This window comes from Squalius cephalus (genome assembly GCF_949319135.1).
Source record: "Squalius cephalus genome assembly, chromosome: 10".
In the NCBI taxonomy this organism is placed as follows: Eukaryota; Metazoa; Chordata; class Actinopteri; order Cypriniformes; family Leuciscidae; genus Squalius; species Squalius cephalus.
Window position 1 is genome coordinate 34,168,348 of NC_137131.1, and position 19,053 is coordinate 34,187,400.

A 19,053-nucleotide genomic window follows, 5' to 3' on the forward strand; every position below is an offset into this window, starting at 1 on the left:
ATGAATTTGTGAGTTAAGTCGCTAACGCGAACTCACTCCTAACTGTCCAAGGCAAAAAGCCGAAGTCAGTAGGCCTAACGTACATTTTAACAAGTTGCTAAAATATGCCTAGACGATTTTAGCACTGTTAAAGGCTACGTACACTGCAGTATTTAATATTACAAATGTCCTGTTAAGAGATGAAGAAATATCTCTGCAGTTGATACATTTCTAATATTTGTTTTAAATCGCTGTGAACGAAGAATTCTCACGTGCGTACTACCGGTATTAATAAATATGTTTTCTAAGCGAGATTCCTTATTAAACATAGGCCTTGCATGCAAATGTCGTTATTGAATTTGTGGTGAACCACAGTGATATTCAAAAATTAACGATAAAACTCCTGGTCGAAAAAATGGATTAGCTACCCAATTTTTAAACCAACACACTTAAATCATAAAGTGCTATTTTGATAAAGTGCGTATGGGAGTGCAACAGACGTACAATTCCTGTTGTCCACATTTGAGTATTTGCGGCGAAGAAACCCCGCCATACTCTCTTGTGCAGTATTAATAGCACCAAAAGGTCCGCCGAGACCTCTGTCTAATTTGTGATTGTTGCAGAAAATCTACGCGTAAATGCTCTCAGATTTTGAATCACTGAAAGTCGTAATTCCGCTGACTAACACCAGAGGGTGTCCTTAAAGTGTTCAGCAGCTCTCAAAGATTGCGCCTCGCCCCCTGACGTCACTCTGCGCAACAGCGCCATCGTGTGTACATTAACAGATAGATTTATTGTTCCGGCATGCTCTCTGTTCCTGCTATTTTCACTCTCCCTGCGATTAGTGAACTTATGGTCTAAACCACAATAATAATTTGCATTTACAGCTTTTGCTCGCGCAAATATTATTTCGTGTTAGACAATTTTCCTGCTTTCGACTGGTACATTTACTTTGAGTTTGGTTCAAACAAGATTTGAATTAAAACTTAAATTAAATCCCAGCCCAGCATTCACTTAGAGGAAACAACGGCACCTAGTGGCCCCCTCCCGCGAGGCCGGTTCACTCAGCTCGCGTTTCTCTCTTTTCAAATCCTGTCATGAATTGTTTTATTTCTACTTTTCTCTTTTGATTATTTTTATAGTTATTAATGATACTTCACTGTTATCGTTAATTTATTATAGGATATGATTATGAGCTCCCTTTTTAGACTTTCTTTACATGCTCATTTAAATTTTATTTAAACTAGTTTTGAATTTCAAATTTAAATTGAGTTTCTATTTCAGCCACTGATATTCACTTGGAGGAAACAGCACCATCGTGTGGCCTTGTGGATACTAAGTCGGCATCACTATTTTCCTCCCTTCACTCTTTTATATCGTCTTTCTCTCCTGATTATTTTTATAAATAGGACTGATACTTTAGTGTATCTGGATTATTATAGGATATCATTCCGATTTTTTTTTTTGTTGTTGTTTTTTTCAGTTTTGAATTTTTAATTTGAATTAAGTTTTCGATTTGCCAGGTTGAGCACAGAGAGGGAGCACGCCCCCTTGTGGTGAAAACCCACTACTGCGGCCTGCCTCTTCTCCTGGGTTCATCCTGCCATTTCATTTTGAATTTGATTTTCAATTTTTATTTTTATTCTTTTTCCTCTCTCTTTCGGGTTAGGTCATTTTGATAATTAACATTATCATAACTTCCTATTGTTTTATCATTATTTAGTAAAACCTTTGACTCTCCTTTCTACATACATAACTACTCAATTGGTTTTAAACAAGCAAGCCTTAATTCACTTTAAGTTTCCCTTGTTCATCCTTCTGTGTATTTATTGTAGTACTCCCTTTGTGATCTGACAGCCATCTCTGCTTGGTCTCCGGCAAGCGAGCTCACCTGTCCGACGCTACCTGACGCTGGCCGTGCGTGAGTCTCGGACACCTCCGAATCTCGTACCACCGAATGTGCCACGCCACACCAACATCAGCAATTTGGCCCGCCAAAAGGTTAAGTCAACGCCAGCGGCACACAAGGCAATTTTGAGACAATCACTCGAACTGGGGTCTGCTGAAAGGACCACTCCGAAAGGAGAGTTCCGAGGAAAACTCAATTTTTCCGTACCGTCTGATGATTGACACCTTGGCGTTGCCACTTTGTGTTTAAAGTCGTGAGTGGTTTGAGTGGGCACACCGTGGTACCGAGAGACGAGGCTGCCCGAGGGCACTGCGGTCAAGTGTTGGAGAACCGTCGGAGAGGTTGACCGAGCCACTGGTTTCCACCTGAGTGGCCTCAATTCACATCAGGTAAACTAAATGTGATAAAACCCATTCACTTAGTATAAGCCCCAGAATATTAGATATTCCCCCGGATATATTTTAAGTGTTTTGACCCACCTTTCCTCTCCAAGCCACACCCTCTTCCTAGGCTTCCTGCCCCGATAGCCCCACTCACCTGTTGGCCCTATCTTAAACCCTAGCAGTGGTAATAGCTTAGGTCTCGTTATCCTCTCTAACACGTACCGTGTTACTATTCTGTTTCATTTAATTCCAGACCTAGTCATCACTAGTGTTTTGTTTCACTTTGATCTTTTCTATCCTTTGTTTTGTTGTGATTTGTTTCTTTCAGTTCACCTAAAGACAGTAACCTGTGAGAGCCACCAAGGAAAACTGAATAAGTAGAGCGACAACCAGAGCCGGCGTCACAACACGTGACCCGCCAGGCTACTGCCTGCCAAAATCTCCATTTCAGGTCCTTTGTCGACCCGAGTTAATTGGCACAGTCTAACTGTCTGCATCAGTTAGCCCAAATTCTAATAGACGGCATAGCCGTATTAGCATAGCTCGTTAGCCTTAGAACGAACTTGCATTGGTCTCTGTGTGTGTGCTGTGTTTCTCTCGCCTACAGTAAGCCAGTATGTCCCGCTCATCCAGCCCTGTAGTTCGCTGGAACAACCTCTCGACATGGCTGAGAGCAATGACAACCCCCTTCCTGCCCGAGGGTACCGAGGACCTGCAGCACCGGAGCCAAGAGCAACTGGACGCCGAGCTAGACAAGCTGATAACCCAGGATCCGACACAGAGCTACAACTACAAAGACTGGGCCAGGATCGTCGGAAGCGTCGCCCACAATCTCGTTGCCCAAGCACAGCTCAGCGAAAGGAGCAACATCGACCTGGAGCAGGAAGCCGCAGCGCTAAAGCTTCAAGCGGACGAGGCCCGGAAGGACCAGGCCAGAACCCAGAGCCGTCTAGATCAGCTCCTCCTCGAGACCCAGTACCAGCGCGAGAAAGAGGACGCCACAGATCCAGAGCTACAGAAAGAAGTAGAAAGACTTCAATATACCCTGCAAGATCTTCGCCTTGACACAGACCAAAGAGAACAGTCGGCGAAAGAAACCAGAAGAGAACTCGACGAAAAACTCCAACAAGGTGAAGCTCTCCTTGCAAGAGCAGAGACTGAAATAAAAGACAGAGACGCTAAAGCCAGGGCCTGCGAAAAACATTTGCAAACGGCCCGAGCTAAAATCAGCGAGCTTACTCTGCAGAGAGACGAGCTCCAAGATGAACTTGACACTGTTCATGCAGAACTGAAACCTTCTTACAGACTGCAGAGTGGCTGGAACGGAGAAACGCACATCACAGAGTTTCCCCTGACCAGCTGGTCCGCACCTTTCAGCCAAGAACCCAGAGCTGAAAAGGGAGATGTAAGCCCACCGCTCAAGACATCACCAGCCAGCTTCCAAGACCATCTGTCAACAGCGAAAGGGGGAGGACCCTTTCAGAAAACCCATGCCACTAACCACGGCACGACCCCCCGAGAACTTGACAAGATAGCCCGAAACATTCCTATGTTTAATCCAGATTCTGCAGGACATTATGACATTCATGCTTATTTAAGAGACATTGACTTTCACGTGCAAACTGTCGCCAACATGACGGCTTGGGACAAATTGTATTTGTTAAGAATAACGGCTAGTAGTGATGTTCGTAGTTTTCTAGACCGTCAACCACAGGCTGTCAAAACGGACTTCCAACAATTACGGCAAGCTTTGATCAGTGAATTCTCTGATCCAGACTCCGATCAAGGTTTCATCGCTGCTGTAGACCTCAAACAAGGTCGGCGTGAACACCCCCAGATCTACTACAACCGACTCCGACAAGCCTTCTTCGGAGCACAGAATGAGCCAGGGATGGAACAGGATGTTACACTTAGAACTCTTTTCCTGCGGAATCTCCATCCAACCTTATCCCATCATATTGGGGTTTTGGCCGATGCACGGGCCATGTCTACCCAACAGCTGCGTGACTTAGCCCATAAAGCTTACACCAAGCAAAAGACTATTTCTGAAAAGACTGTGAAAAACCCCACAATCTATTCTGTCTCTGAACACTGTTCAAAACTGACTTTAGAGGGTGTCCCACAACACCACAGTCACAGACATTTTTACAGAGAGTCACGACCGTTCCAAACCAGCAGAGGGCAACACAATCGCAGTGGTGCTCGTCCAAAGCACCAGAGCGAGCGCTCTAAAAGATTCCGGGAAACCGGCCGGCGACCCAAGAAGAGCCGATCTCCACCGCCCAGGACAACAAGCCCCGACAGAGAGTGGAACCACTCTCGACACGACACTGGTAAGCTCAAGCCTGAGCTCACATCAGATAACCACAGTGCATCCACATCTGAGACAGCAGAGATCCTAAAGGTGCTGAAAGAGCTTCTTCACCAGAAACGTCGCAAGAAAGACAAGAAGGACGAGCCAGACATCTTATGCCTAAGCATAAGAACTGAAACCAAACCGTCTGACCGCCATCTGACTGAGCCAAGCACCCCGAACACTGCTCATCATCCACAGACCACAGAGCTAACTGTCACATCACAACGTGACAGCATCACCAAAGCTCCACAGCTGACAGCTGCACACCATGAACGAAACAGCACACCTCCTCACACCAGGTACCAAAATACCAAGGTACCAGAAAACGCTGTTCTGTCTAACTGCCTCCACAGCAAGCTACACGAGACCGGTCCTAACCACCCAACGACCGTCACACCTGCCATGCCAACATTCCTGGGCAACCTAATCAAAAAGGGGGTGGCCCAAAAACTCTACCTGAACATCACGTTGGAAGAGGAAGTGAGCATGGAAGCCCTGATCGACACAGGATCAGACATTACGGTGATCTCAAATGAACTTTTCAAAAGACTCCAATTTGAAGCTAAGAGACAAGACCGAACTCTTACACCTCAAACTTGTGAACTGAACGTACAGTCATACAGTCAACATGACATCCGGCTCGAACAGGTAGCCCACATTCACCTGACGATTGGTCCTTTGAGTCTAGTCCATCCCGTGTTCATCTCAAAAATGGACACTTTTCCGTTCCTCATCGGCAGAGACCTTCTAGATCGTTTTGAACCGTTACTGGACTTGAAACAGCTCAAAGTCTGGGCTCAAGTACGAGAACTTTGCCCCCTCCAGTCACAGCCAGACGGTCAGGTCACAAAGGTCACAGAGTTCATGGGAACTCCCACAGCCAGCCAAAAAGACACAGACTCAGCACCAACTGAAGGTTTGAATCCGCTACCCTGCACCTTACAGCCCACCAAAGACTTTGACACTTGCTGCCTCAATGTCATGACTGACCTGCAGCGACATGACCTCATTCAAGCCATTGCCAAGCCTGGTGCATTAAACAACAAGCTGTGGTCACTTTCAACCCACCCACCCACCCTAGAGGTTGAAAAGCTTACACACACCTTAAGTGGCTGTTTAACTTAAGCTGGAAACTTTTAATGGATTAGCTACCCAATTTTTAAACCAACACACTTAAATCATAAAGTGCTATTTTGATAAAGTGCGTATGGGAGTGCAACAGACGTACAATTCCTGTTGTCCACATTTGAGTATTTGCGGCGAAGAAACCCCGCCATACTCTCTTGTGCAGTATTAATAGCACCAAAAGGTCCGCCGAGACCTCTGTCTAATTTGTGATTGTTGCAGAAAATCTACGCGTAAATGCTCTCAGATTTTGAATCACTGAAAGTCGTAATTCCGCTGACTAACACCAGAGGGTGTCCTTAAAGTGTTCAGCAGCTCTCAAAGATTGCGCCTCGCCCCCTGACGTCACTCTGCGCAACAGCGCCATCGTGTGTACATTAACAGATAGATTTATTGTTCCGGCATGCTCTCTGTTCCTGCTATTTTCACTCTCCCTGCGATTAGTGAACTTATGGTCTAAACCACAATAATAATTTGCATTTACAGCTTTTGCTCGCGCAAATATTATTTCGTGTTAGACAATTTTCCTGCTTTCGACTGGTACATTTACTTTGAGTTTGGTTCAAACAAGATTTGAATTAAAACTTAAATTAAATCCCAGCCCAGCATTCACTTAGAGGAAACAACGGCACCTAGTGGCCCCCTCCCGCGAGGCCGGTTCACTCAGCTCGCGTTTCTCTCTTTTCAAATCCTGTCATGAATTGTTTTATTTCTACTTTTCTCTTTTGATTATTTTTATAGTTATTAATGATACTTCACTGTTATCGTTAATTTATTATAGGATATGATTATGAGCTCCCTTTTTAGACTTTCTTTACATGCTCATTTAAATTTTATTTAAACTAGTTTTGAATTTCAAATTTAAATTGAGTTTCTATTTCTGCTTCAGTCCACACGGACTTCACCGGACGAAAAGGGGGAATGTAGCCACATTGGCTATGAATCATGGCTCATTGAATCAGAACATAAACGCACATTCCTTCTTGCTGTCCCACTCTGAACCCCCGAAGGTAAATCAGTTGCTTTGGCTCCAGCTAGTCGGCCAATTGACTTTTACGACACTAATTTCACCTCAGAGACATTCCGAACCCCCCTTTCCCCTCTCTGGACCACAGAGAGATAACGAAACTTGAAACTTTCTACACACACACAAACACACACAAACATCCCTTTGTGTTTAAATTAGGATAGAATATACTTTAATTTATGTACAATTACATTAGGCATGTGTGATTTAGTTTGGCTTTATAATAGAGGTGTGGTTTTGAAATGTATTCTTTAATCAATAGTGTTTTAGTAAGAGAATGTTCAACAATATTCTCTGGCAATTGCCTTCCCCCCACTTTGCTGTTTTATTGCCTAAAGGAATGTCCAGCAACAAAGATTTTAGGAGTGGAGCAGTGTTAATCTTTAACCCTACTTAAATCCTACATTTTCTATATGTATAACCATTGAAGAAATATGTAAACCTGAAAGTAATTTCTCTTTTCCACGATTGTTCTTCTCTGTGATGGGTTGTGGTATTCTTGTAAACCTTAAAGGAATAATGTTTCAGATGTGCACCGTTGCAATCATAGATATGCCATGTGGATCTTTTTAAAAAGTCTAATTTTCATTCCCACTTGTAAATGCACATCACATTTTAGGTTAGTCTTATTCCCAGTTTGTTAATCGAACTTTTAATACTTATCTTACAGAGTAAGAAGGTACTTCTAGGCCGTAGCTTTTAAACATACCAAATTTGGTCTTGAATTAAACCTCCATATACCCGTAGGAAAGATATGGATACCAAATTATGATAAAATGCATTTTACTGCAGTTATAATTGTTTAACGTAGAAATGGCATGATCCTAAGACTGCCATAAAACATGCAAATCAAACTCATAGTGAGACAAAGAACTTTTCTCCCGCCTGGAATTTCGCATTCCAATTGGCTCAAGCCCCAGGAGGAGTGAAATTCCTGTGCCCTAGAAAAGCGGTTACACTCCGCGTTCCGTTCAGTTCTGTTCTGTATTTCCTTTCGTCTTGTTTTTGTTCCTGCACTTTCACGAACCCGCCTCGTCAGCGAGAAGACCTTATGGCTCCCTTTGGGAGCGTTTTCAATTTTCTTTAAGTCTTTTCTTTATTTTCGTCCTTCGGACTCCATGAAGCAAAAGCAGCAGACAACTTCAACTCAGAGAGAAAGACTCTTTCGAAAACCCCGCTACCGCGCTCACCAGAAGACACAAGAGCGCGAGCCCGGCTTTCTTAAAGAAACACACGCACGATGGTCTTAGGACACACGCATGAACTCTGCGTTCTTCAGCAACAAAGAGACCATTTTGCAAGATAAGTTTATTGAACTTTTAATGTGATTTGATTCCTTGCTGTCTCTCAAAAGGTTACCTGTGTTTTTGCGATGAGAGAGAGCATCTCGGTGATCTCTCTCATCCTGAACTTTAGTTTCACTTTCTCCCTTTCATCCTCTCCCTATCTCATCTGTTATCCGTTTGGTCTTGTAATGTTTTCATCCGTATGTTTCTGTTGTAAATATGTATTTACTCTGTGTATACTCGTAGTTTCGATGTAGTATTAGTCTAATTATTAAATTCCATATGTCCTTGACTGACTCTGTTTTACACTGTTAGAAAAAGAGGTACAATACAGGTCCATTTTTGTTCCCTAAGGTACAAACTTTGCATATGTACCCTTAAAGGTACAAAAATGTATCTTTAAGGTACAATTGTGCACCTTTAAGGTACAATTATGCACCTTCCATTGTACATTGTGGGCTTTTCGAGGTGTAAGGTACATATTTGTCCCTTACATATTTGTACCTTAGTGTTTAAATGTAAAATGGCAGGAATTAGTGGATGCTGAAAATGTCATCTCTCAATATAGAAACACAAGTTAACCTATACTATCAAACTCAATAACTCAATAATTGTCAAACTAAATGAACTGTAAAGTTTTTAGATTAGGGCAAAATAAATCAGACTGTTTTTTTTTTTTTTTTTTTTTTTTGTGAAGTGTCCCTTTGAATCATTTTTAATCATGTTAATGAGGATTATGTAATCATTTATATTCACAAACAGTATTGAAGGATTTGATTTTCAAACCCTTTACCCTATTTATATTAGAATAAAACAGACAAATAATTGTTAACGCTTTAAGTTGAAAGGATCTAGCTACAGGCTAACCAGAGCTCGACTAGGCGGAAGCATAAATATTGCAGCGCGAAAGGATACATGAGTGAATCGACAGTGATCCAACTGTCAGTCGCTGTCAGTGTCGATCAAAGGCGGGAGGATGGCGCTTCGACATTTATCCACGGAGGATTTAATCATTTGGGATAGAGGTCACTGAAGGGGAGAGAAGTAAATTCAAAGGTAAAGTATTTTTTTTAATTTTTAATCAGTGTGTGTGGTGTTAATTCAAAGTTGGAAGTTAACTTTTACTGTTAATGTTAGCTCTAGCCAAGTTCATTCTCTGTCAACATTAACGCTAGCTAGCTAGACTCGACATTGACGATTGCCATTATTAACGTTAACTAGTTAGTTAAAACATTATCAGTATTATGTCCCATATTGCCGTTCCACATACTATGATTATAAGTAACATAAGTTACTAGCTGCTATCTTAGCTACAGTTCACCATCGAGCTAACGTTAGCAGTACGTTAACTTTTCGGCGGCAAAAACACTTCTCATCCAACTCTGACGAAGTAGTTTTATAGCTTAACTTAGCGTCGTAGTAGTTAGTAATAAAACTACTAAAATCAAATTTAGTAATAAAACTACTGCGAGAAGCGTTTTTGCCGCCGAAAAGTCTTTTGTTCTGACTTACGTTAGTTAGGACTGCGTCAGAGGAGAACGATGAAAAAAACAACAAGCTTTTTGCCGCCCAACAGCAATATTTTAATGCTAAAGCAAAGCCATTTGGGCGGAATGTGACTATCGATAGCCAGTGAGGGTTTGGAATTATGATTTAGTCTTTATTTGGTCGTCAAACTGTCTTAGAACATTGCCAACCTTTATTTATTTATACCTACCCAGATAGCACACGTACGTCGGGCCAACGTTGGCCCGATGTACAAAGTTCCATCGGCACGATGTCGCTCAGAGATCGTTTGCTCATCGGCAATATGTCTCCTCGACGTCGGCCTTTGATCGCAAATGATATCCGGCCGATGTTTGAACGATGCAAAGCTGTAAATCTTTTGGCTGCTCAGCATGGGTTTTATAGGACCTTTATTTATAGGTCGGACCTTTCGGGCTACTCTTTACATTAGACACCATGCGCTGCTTTCATTGACGCACGCACTTACGAACACACACACACACACACACACACACAGAGAGAGCTGAGATCGCGCTGCAACACTCACTCAGCAGCACATAAACTGTAGTCAACATTGCCCCGAGACTTAAATTGATAAAATAGCTTTGATACTGAACACATGCAACTTTCATCCCTCAAAATGGCCATATTCAAGAAAAAAAAGTAGTTTTACACTTCCATCTTACCTCGCACTCTTTCAACGTTAAACTGATGAAACACATGCTCTGCTTCTGTGAACAGTAAACCCCGCCTTCTATGATTTGATTGGCTATCTATTTGGATGGTCTCTGTAAGGTAGACCAGCCTAAAATGTAACTTAAACCTTTTTGCCATCCTAAAAACAGAGCGGAGCAAGAATTTCCAATATTGAATTTCCAGTTTGGCCATTTCTAACTATTGACATACTATTGTTATTATTGACATATAATTATACACTGCAAAAAATGCTTTTCTTACTTAGTATTTTTGTGTTGTTTCCAGTCCAAATATCTAAACATTCTTAAATCAAGAAGCATTTACTAGAGAAGTAAAATAACATAAGAAATTCTATTTTGTTTTCAGATAAACAAAGTAATTTAAGTAATTTTTGCTTAAAACAAGATAAATTATCTGCCAGTGGGGTAAGAAAAAATAATCTTGTTTTCCAATTGAATCAAGATTATTTTTTCTTACCCCACTGGCAGATAATTTAACTTGTTTTAAGCAAAAATTACTTAAATTACTCTGTTTATCTGAAAACAAAATAGAATTTCTTATGTTATTTTACTTCTCTAGTAAATGCTTCTTGATTTAAGAATTTTAGATATTTGGACTGGAAACAACACAAAAATACTAAGTGAGAAAAGCATGTTTTGCAGTGTAGGACTTGTCCCCCTCAATGTCTATGTACATATATACAGCCCTGGACTTACTTGACTATCCAATATGAAAAAAGTAGGCTATACTGACATTGAAAAATATCTTCTTAATTTTGTGTGTAACTGTCTCTAGTATAATGAACAGACACAATTCAAGTTAAGACATTTTAATGACACCAGAAAGAACTCCAGGAGAAAAGGGATCAAAAAGGAACAGCAACAATGTAGAGAAGGATTCTTCCTGGCAACCTGTAACAGAGTGAAAAACATTGAGAAAAAGCAGTTAGGACTAAAGCTAAGAATAAAATTGTCATTCCACTGGATAATATAATTAAAAATATAACAACAATCAAAGGTACATCAGCTGGCAAACCATTTAATAGTTTAATAGGTTTAATAGTCTATTTAAAGGGAATGATTGTTGTGGAGAGTTTGCTCAAACTATGGCAGCGATACAGCGAATAGTTGTTCTAAAAGACGGCGCCGTCCGCGGAGCGCTTTCAAAGGCCAGTGAAAGCATACTGTCAGTTAAATTGTAAGTAGATGCTAACTGTTTCTCATGGGTTCGTATGGTATTTTAAACATTTACAGGGGTAAGTCTGTGATTTTATTGCCATCCGAATCCATAATGTCAGTGTTTATTTTCACCCAACCCGCGTACATTTCTTAATTGCTTTTATAAAGAACACCGCTTTCTCAGTTAACGCAGTGAAGCAGCCCCTGCACGAGAGAATAATTGATTCTCGAGCCATCGATATCAGCAGATTCAGCAGCATCGCCACGGGCAGCACTGGGTAACGTCACATGGAAGAAGGAATATCTTTAGCAGCTTTCTAAGGTATGGTTCGGGGAACACGCCTATAAATGGTATACCTTTAGTTAAGTTATACCTTAAAGGTGCACTAAGTAACTTTTTTACCTTAACCGAACAGCTTCGGAGTCATTGGAATAGTTATATGACTTGTTTCGGGTTGAATGGTGGTCGTCGCGCATCCCCCGAGCGCCTGTGAGCGTAAAAACCACCCTTGCAACTTTGGGACGGCGGGTCGCGTCAGGAAGTATCGCGTGATATCAGGTCTCGCGATGTAACAAATTGCTTTACGGCACTGCACACAAAGCTAGGAAAGCTTTGTCGGAGGACGAAAGAGAGGAAACGGCAGACTGACCGAGCAAGGAGTCAGACTCGAGTAAATATCGTTCTTGTTGATGGACTAGTGGACATCTTCAGAGGTTATCTGTGCCCTTTTCGATGTCCGACGCTTTGTAACGCGTTCTGTCAGGAGGAGAAATAGGGATAGCTCACAGATAAAGTTATTACCGAGAGCCAGACAGACTCACGGAGGCGATTGGCATCTCACAACTTGCACTTTATTCCCCAGTCAAACTCGTGTAACTGTCTGTCACCCGTTCTACCATCCACATCTTTACTTGATAAACAAAAGTAGGATAAGAATGAGCATCAAACTGAAATAACCCGCATACGGGTGTTCGAGGTGCACATGATACAACACAGACTGCCGACGACAGTTCAACAGGGCGCGCGCAGCTCTTAAAGGGGCCACACCTTATTTCCACTCATTACAGCTTCCATCCTATTGAACAGGTACCAGTATAGAGGGCGGAAGGGATCAGGCCGTGAGTGCAGAGACGGCTCTGCGCGAGTGCTATTTACGACAGTAACGTTAAATACAAGTACTCCACAGCGACTCTAGGGGTCGCTGTTTGACAAAAACAGAAAGCTGCATAGTGCCCCTTTAAGAGTCTTCGTAGCACGATAAGAGACAACGCTATCGGGAAACCCAGCCCAGGTGTTTATGAATGAGACACTGAATTAATTGGTTTTAAAAGTGTTTGAATTAATGATTCAATTGAGTATCTTTTTTTTAAGTAGACTGAAACATGTTATTCTGATGTATGTTATCGTGATCTCCATTTTAAACAAAACAAAAATGATTTTAAACCAAATAGATTCTCAGTTTATCCTGAATTAGGAGCCGTTCACATATCGCGTCTAAAAACGTGTGGAAAGCGCTCTCTCCTTTCTACAAGCACTTGCGCTCCCGTGGCGTCTGTCGTTGCTATGCAACCATGAACTGCGCTCTCCATGATGACAAGGAAGTATCAGCAAAGGAATAACTGATTTCTAGCCCTTGCATTAGCTTTACTACTAGATATATTTATGGAGATGAGAAATAAAAACTCGCCCTGTACAGCTATGATCGGCTGTTCGGCCGAGTTTTCCATGTTGTTACGGAAAGGCCAAAGCTGATCGGTTAGTTTTTGTCACATGACCTGCGGTGCGCTTGTGGCATTCTGAAAAGTTGAGATGTTTTCATCTCGCTGTGGCATATGCGTGCCTGGAAAAACGAGCACGCTGCATCGCATGCGCGTCACTTCTATTATGGTATTACCGGTGTTGTCACACTTTGATTAACCGGTGGGGAAATATCCGAACGTATGACTTACAGAAGGTACAATTAACTAAGAACGTTTCGGGAAACACGTATTAACGATAAGGTACAGCTTAAGGTATAACTTAGGAATGACGTAGCGTTAAGAAGGTTTGGGAAATCCAGCCCTTATCATAATTAAAAACGTGTTTCCTGAAACGTTCTTAGTGTTGCGCTTTTATTGAGCAGGTCATGCAATAACATAAATTAGTTATTTACACCAATAAGGTGATGCGGCTGCTGGGCAATCTGGTGAGTTTTGGAGGTGGAGCATTGAAGAGAGGGGTGTGTTTGTTTGGGTTCATTCCAAATATCAACAGTGTCCAACAGCGTTTTTGAAATATCGCTTACCCCACCTTAATATCTGGCAGTTTTTTTATGTCCATCTATAGTTGCCATCATCTGAAGTCTTCACAAGTGAGGCTGGATCCAAAGCTGCTATAATCTCTAGTGAACTTGCTGAGCATCCTGAGATAGAAACAGGGAAGCAACAGGAGAAAGATTAGCATAGCTGCAGTTCATATTATTTCAGGCAAAAGATGATCATGTGCACTTTTTACTATTTGATCACATATTAACTGTAAAACAAGATTATGAGATGTGTTAATTGAATGCTTGGCTAAAGAGTTGTGTCTTTAGTCTAGATTTAAATTGGGAGAGTGTGTCTGAGCCCCGAACATTATCAGGAAGGTTATTTATGAAAGTAAAAGAGTAGCAAAACTCAAGAGCATTAAAATGTGAATTTGAGAACTTGTCCCCTGTAAAATGCCAAAGTTCAAAGTTGAATTTAGAGATTTGCACTTGCAGAACGTGACTTAACGCATAGACAGTGATATTAAAATTAATAAATGATAACTCTGTAAACACCATACTAATTAAAAATAGACTACTATGTACAGTTAAGCGTTTTCCTCACATAGAAAACTGGTATAAAACACTTAAAGGTTGCATGGTATGAAAATTTCACTTTATGAGGTTTTTTAACATTAATATGAGTTCCCCTAGCCTGCCTATGGTCCCCCAGTGGCTAGAAATTGTGATAGGTGTAAACCAAGCCCTGGGTATCCTGCTACGCCTTTGAGAAAATGAAAGCTGGTAATAATCATACATTTTTCTTGAGCGTCAAATCATCATATTAGAATGATTTCTGAAAGATCATATGAAGCTGTGATGCTGAAAATTCAGTTTTGATCACAGGAATTAATTACATTTTACAATATATTCACACAGAAAACAGTTATTTAAAATTTGTTATATTATTTCACGATATTATTGTTTTTAATGCTGTCTTGGTGAACATAAGAGACTTCTTTCAAAACATTATTTTTTTACCAACACAATTAGTGCATGTTAGACATTAGTGTATGTTTGAAGTTTTACTTACTAATCATATGGTTCATAGCGCCTTAGAGATGATGATCCGCCCAACTCTGCTACGGTGGAGGCCAGGGCATCAACATTGAAGGATCTAGGAACACAACAAACCATTTGTCACAGAGCCAACAATATTATTATATAATGCCAGGTTTATTACAAGTAAGAAGCTATAGCTAAGCTATATTATATATAAGCTACAGCAGAGGTGAAATGCTTTTCTGAGATGAGTTTCTGAATCTATTTGACCTGCATCTGGGCATGGAGTACCTACGGCCTGAGGGAAGTAGCTTGAACTGGCAGGACAAAGGATGACTAGGGTCAGCTGCAATAGATAGTGCCTTCTTTGCCACTCTGTTGGAGTAGCTGCTAAATGTGTGAGAGAGGGGGAAAGTTAAAGCATGCAATCTTGCTACACGTCCTAACAATACTCTCTAATCGTTTTTTGTAGACAAGGAACCAAACCAGCAGATAAAACAGAAGGTTAAACAGACTGAATAAAACATTCTCATCAAAGTGGGGTCAATGTTAAAATTCCTCAGTCTACGGTAAAAATACATTTTCTGCTGGGCTTTGGCACAAACAGCATCAGTGTGTGATTCAAAACATAGCTTACTATCAATTATTGTGCCAAGGTTGTATTATTGTATTATCTCAATAGGTTATGATAGTGAGGGGAAGAGGGGGACTCTGTTTCCTAAAATCAGTAATTAATTCTTTAGTTTTGGATTTCCTAACGTTACCTACCTGCCTGTATTTCCTACTTCTCCGGCAGTAGCTTTCTTCAGAAATGTTGAAGTCGTGGAGCTTTCCCTCTGTTATGGGTTATTTTGTTGCTGCTGAAATCACAGAACATTTTTTTTATCAATATTTGTTTACCATTGAGCTAGTTTCAACCATGTAACTTACGTGTAAGTGTAAGTTCTCCATGTAAGTGACGTCACCGATTACATACGTTTATGTTTACGTTTGTGTAAAATAAATTAGCTCACTTCCAAGTAAAACCTTTACAAAACCTCTCATATACACATAAGAGGTGATTAAAAGCCCAAACTTTCATAAACAAAAGCTCAACCGAATTAACGTTAACTTAGCTTAGCTTAACTTACCTCTTCTGAAAACAGTTGAGATGCTAACGGACTTTTTCCGAAGACACAAAGCCATATAAAAGTAAATATTCACCATAAGCGTATCAATTACAAGTAAGAGAAGTGTCAAGAACAGTTGTGTGTATTATCCGTGTGATTTTAGAGACTAATATCACCTGAAAGCAGTGAATTTGAAAACAACAGCGAGAGAGGGAGTTTTCCTGCTTACCAGTCGCAGTGGTCCCGCGGCGTTTCCATGGCAACTCTGCGCCGCGGCCGCTCCAGTGTTTGAAAGCGACTTGAAAGTTCACAAGCACAACGCGACATCGGCCTCCCGTATAGTGGGCCGACCTAAAGCCGACGTAACGGAGCTGGGAAATAGAGCACTGACTGACAAGAGATCTGCCTACGCCTGGCCGACGCCTTTGCGATGTTATAGGGAGGGAGGCCGACGCTCGATGTTGGGCCAACGTCGGCCCGACGTACATGTGCTATCTGGGTAGAGTAACGTTACTAATCCAGTCAAGATATTAACTATGTTCTCTAACGTACATTTTGATGCACACATTGTTTTCCACCATGTATTTTCATGCTTGTGCTTTCAGTTTTCTGCAAGTGGTTTGTATGCTTATTTAATTGTTCAATTTTATATTCTTTTAAATAGCATACCTGGCACATGTCTCTCAAACGTAAGTTCAAATATGAGCGGGTGCCACTGGTAGATGATGAAGAGGTGAGAAGAATGAAACAGAAATTTGGTCATCACCAAAAGCCTTTACAACAGGAAGAAAACACAAGCAAACGAGCCAAGGCATCAAAGGTCAGAGCATCTTCTTTGGTTTGCTGTATATCTATGTGTGCATGTTTTACACACAAGCAGTGTGGCCCAATGGTTAGCCCCTTAACCCAGCATGGTAGAGAATAGTCCCCCCTGTAAAGTGCTTTAAGTAGCTATGATAAAAACGCTATATAAAATGTAATAAATTGTTATTAAGAGATTATTTTTCATAAACATTAAAAAGGGGAAAAGCAACTGTCAAATGAGCAAATGTTTGTCATCCCTCTGTGTCGTAGAAGGTGGATATTATTGGGGAGGATGATACCTCAGTAGCGAGCCATGTGAAAGTCCTGCAGGACCAGTACCGGAAGACACAGCCAGATGCCCGAATGGTTGAGGAACGGATGATGAGGACATTTGCTTGGAGAAGGCGAGCGATTGCCAATGGGATGACTATCAAAGAAGCCATTAACAAATATCCATTCCTTAAGAGTCCATGCGGGGTTTGTCTACATTTATTTCCTTACATTTGTGTTGGAGTTCATATTAAATTACTAAAGGCTCTCTTTGAAATTTAATTTTAAAATCCTATGATAATGTTTGTGACATGTTTCCCGTTTGTTTGTGCTGTGTTGCAGCTATTTCAGGAAATGGGCCGGCTTCATGATGAAATGAATATCTGCCGAAGATTCGCAGATGGCTTTAAGGTCCTAGTACCCAAAGTGCTTAGATTGACTCAAAGGAAATCTCCCCTTGCAGATCTGGCTTTGGAGGAAAGGGAGGCTGCCCTCACCGAAGATGTCCCTGGTAAGTGACTCACTGATCAGCCATGGTCACCCCTAGTGTTGTGGAGCCATTTAAGCTTAATTTCTTTTCTATTTGTCTTCAGACAAGATAAGGTCTAACTAACCAAAATACACTGTATGTACATTCAGGTAATACACTTCCCCTTTTTTTTTTTTTTTACTTATTTTTCAGGGATTGATTTCAGAGCTGCAATCCTGCTGTTGCCGATCCTGTTCAGGGAGAAAAATGACATTCTCGTCATACTTGGGGAGGTGTGTAATTTGTATATACTTTTTTTTGTTTGTTTACATTACTTCCCACAGAGACTGGGAGAATTATATGCATCCCTTTCCTTGGATGTCTTATTTCATAATACAAAGTTTCTAGCTATCAATGCTGGGCCTTGGTGTGGACATGGGGGGCCGCATAGTGCAAACCTCACTGCAGCAGTGAGAGAGAGCTGTGCAGTACAACAAAAATATGGTGTTTTTTGAAAATGAAACCATGTAAACCTATTCTGGTACAACCTTAAAATAGAGTTATGAATCTGAAAAGGAGCATAATATGGGCGCTTTAAGGTCTTTACTAACCGTAGAAGTTTTTTTAGTGTGTGTGTGTATGTATGTATGTGTGTATATATATGAACAGTTTTTTTTTTTTTTTTTTTATGAATGTGGTAGATTTCTGCATTTTAACTACTTTATGATCTCTTGCAGGATCAGCCACCATCGCCATATCCTACTGTACAACTCGACGCTGTCTCTGACTGGAGGAGTGTGCTGACTCAAAGGGTCCCTGCAGTGGTCAAACTGGATGGGCAGTCAGTCTGCAGGGCGCTTGGTTTGGAGGAAGGTGTTATTGCTGCTTTTTGTGCTTACTTCATATACAACGTGGTATATCCATCTCGCCTGAAGAACATCCTGATTTTCATTCAGCGATATGTTCTAAAAATGTCTGAGGTTGGTGATAAACCTCTACCTGTTAGTGTGACCAGGGTAATCAACATTTTAGCTTGATCAACAACCGCAATGCCTACACCATTCAGCTGTCCTAAATGCTCTCGAAGAGCCTTCACATTGGTGAAGTTAATCCAGCACATCGGACTTGTTCATGCACATTGTATGAAGTTGTCAGTTGGTCAATGAAATGCTTCTTAAAAAATGTTTAATTTTTTTTTTTATGTTTTTTATATCAGACATGACATCCTAAACATTGTGGCATTTTATTTTGTGATGTTACATTGTATGGTTGTGAGATGAATTATTATTGAATCTGTGAATTAAACTTTTCCATTTAAGGACTAAAATAAATGTCTAAAATTCAGTTAGTTGTTGTTTGCCTTTATTTTCTTTCACTCCTTAAGGAATAAAAAGGAACTTTTTTGCCACCTAAAGGTACAAAATGGCTTTGTCACTGGGGTGGTACCTTAATGGGACAAAATTGTACCTTTTTCCAGAGGTACTTTATTGTACCTTTGTCTAAGGTACATTATTGATCCTCAAAGGTACAGTATTGGCCCTTAGAAGGTACAAACAAGTAAGGTACAAATTTGCTCCTCTGACTCGAGGTACAATAATGTACCTTTGAGGGTACCACCCCAGTGACAAGCTTTTGTTCCTTAAAGGTACCGTTTTGTACTTTTTTTTCT

The 19,053-nt window shown here is 41.0% G+C and overlaps 1 protein-coding gene across 1 annotated transcript; it reads left to right on the plus strand.

Annotated features, from left to right (window-relative positions):
• The first annotated feature begins 17,263 nt into the window (after positions 1–17,263).
• On the plus strand, positions 17,264–18,726 carry LOC307165957 (uncharacterized protein). Its single transcript, XM_079884041.1, has 3 exons — positions 17,264–17,426; positions 17,598–17,677; positions 18,122–18,726. The coding sequence occupies exons 1-3, from the start codon at positions 17,270–17,272 to the stop codon at positions 18,419–18,421; spliced, it is 537 nt and encodes a 178-aa protein (XP_079740167.1). The 5' UTR covers positions 17,264–17,269; the 3' UTR covers positions 18,422–18,726.
• The last annotated feature ends 327 nt before the right edge of the window (positions 18,727–19,053 follow it).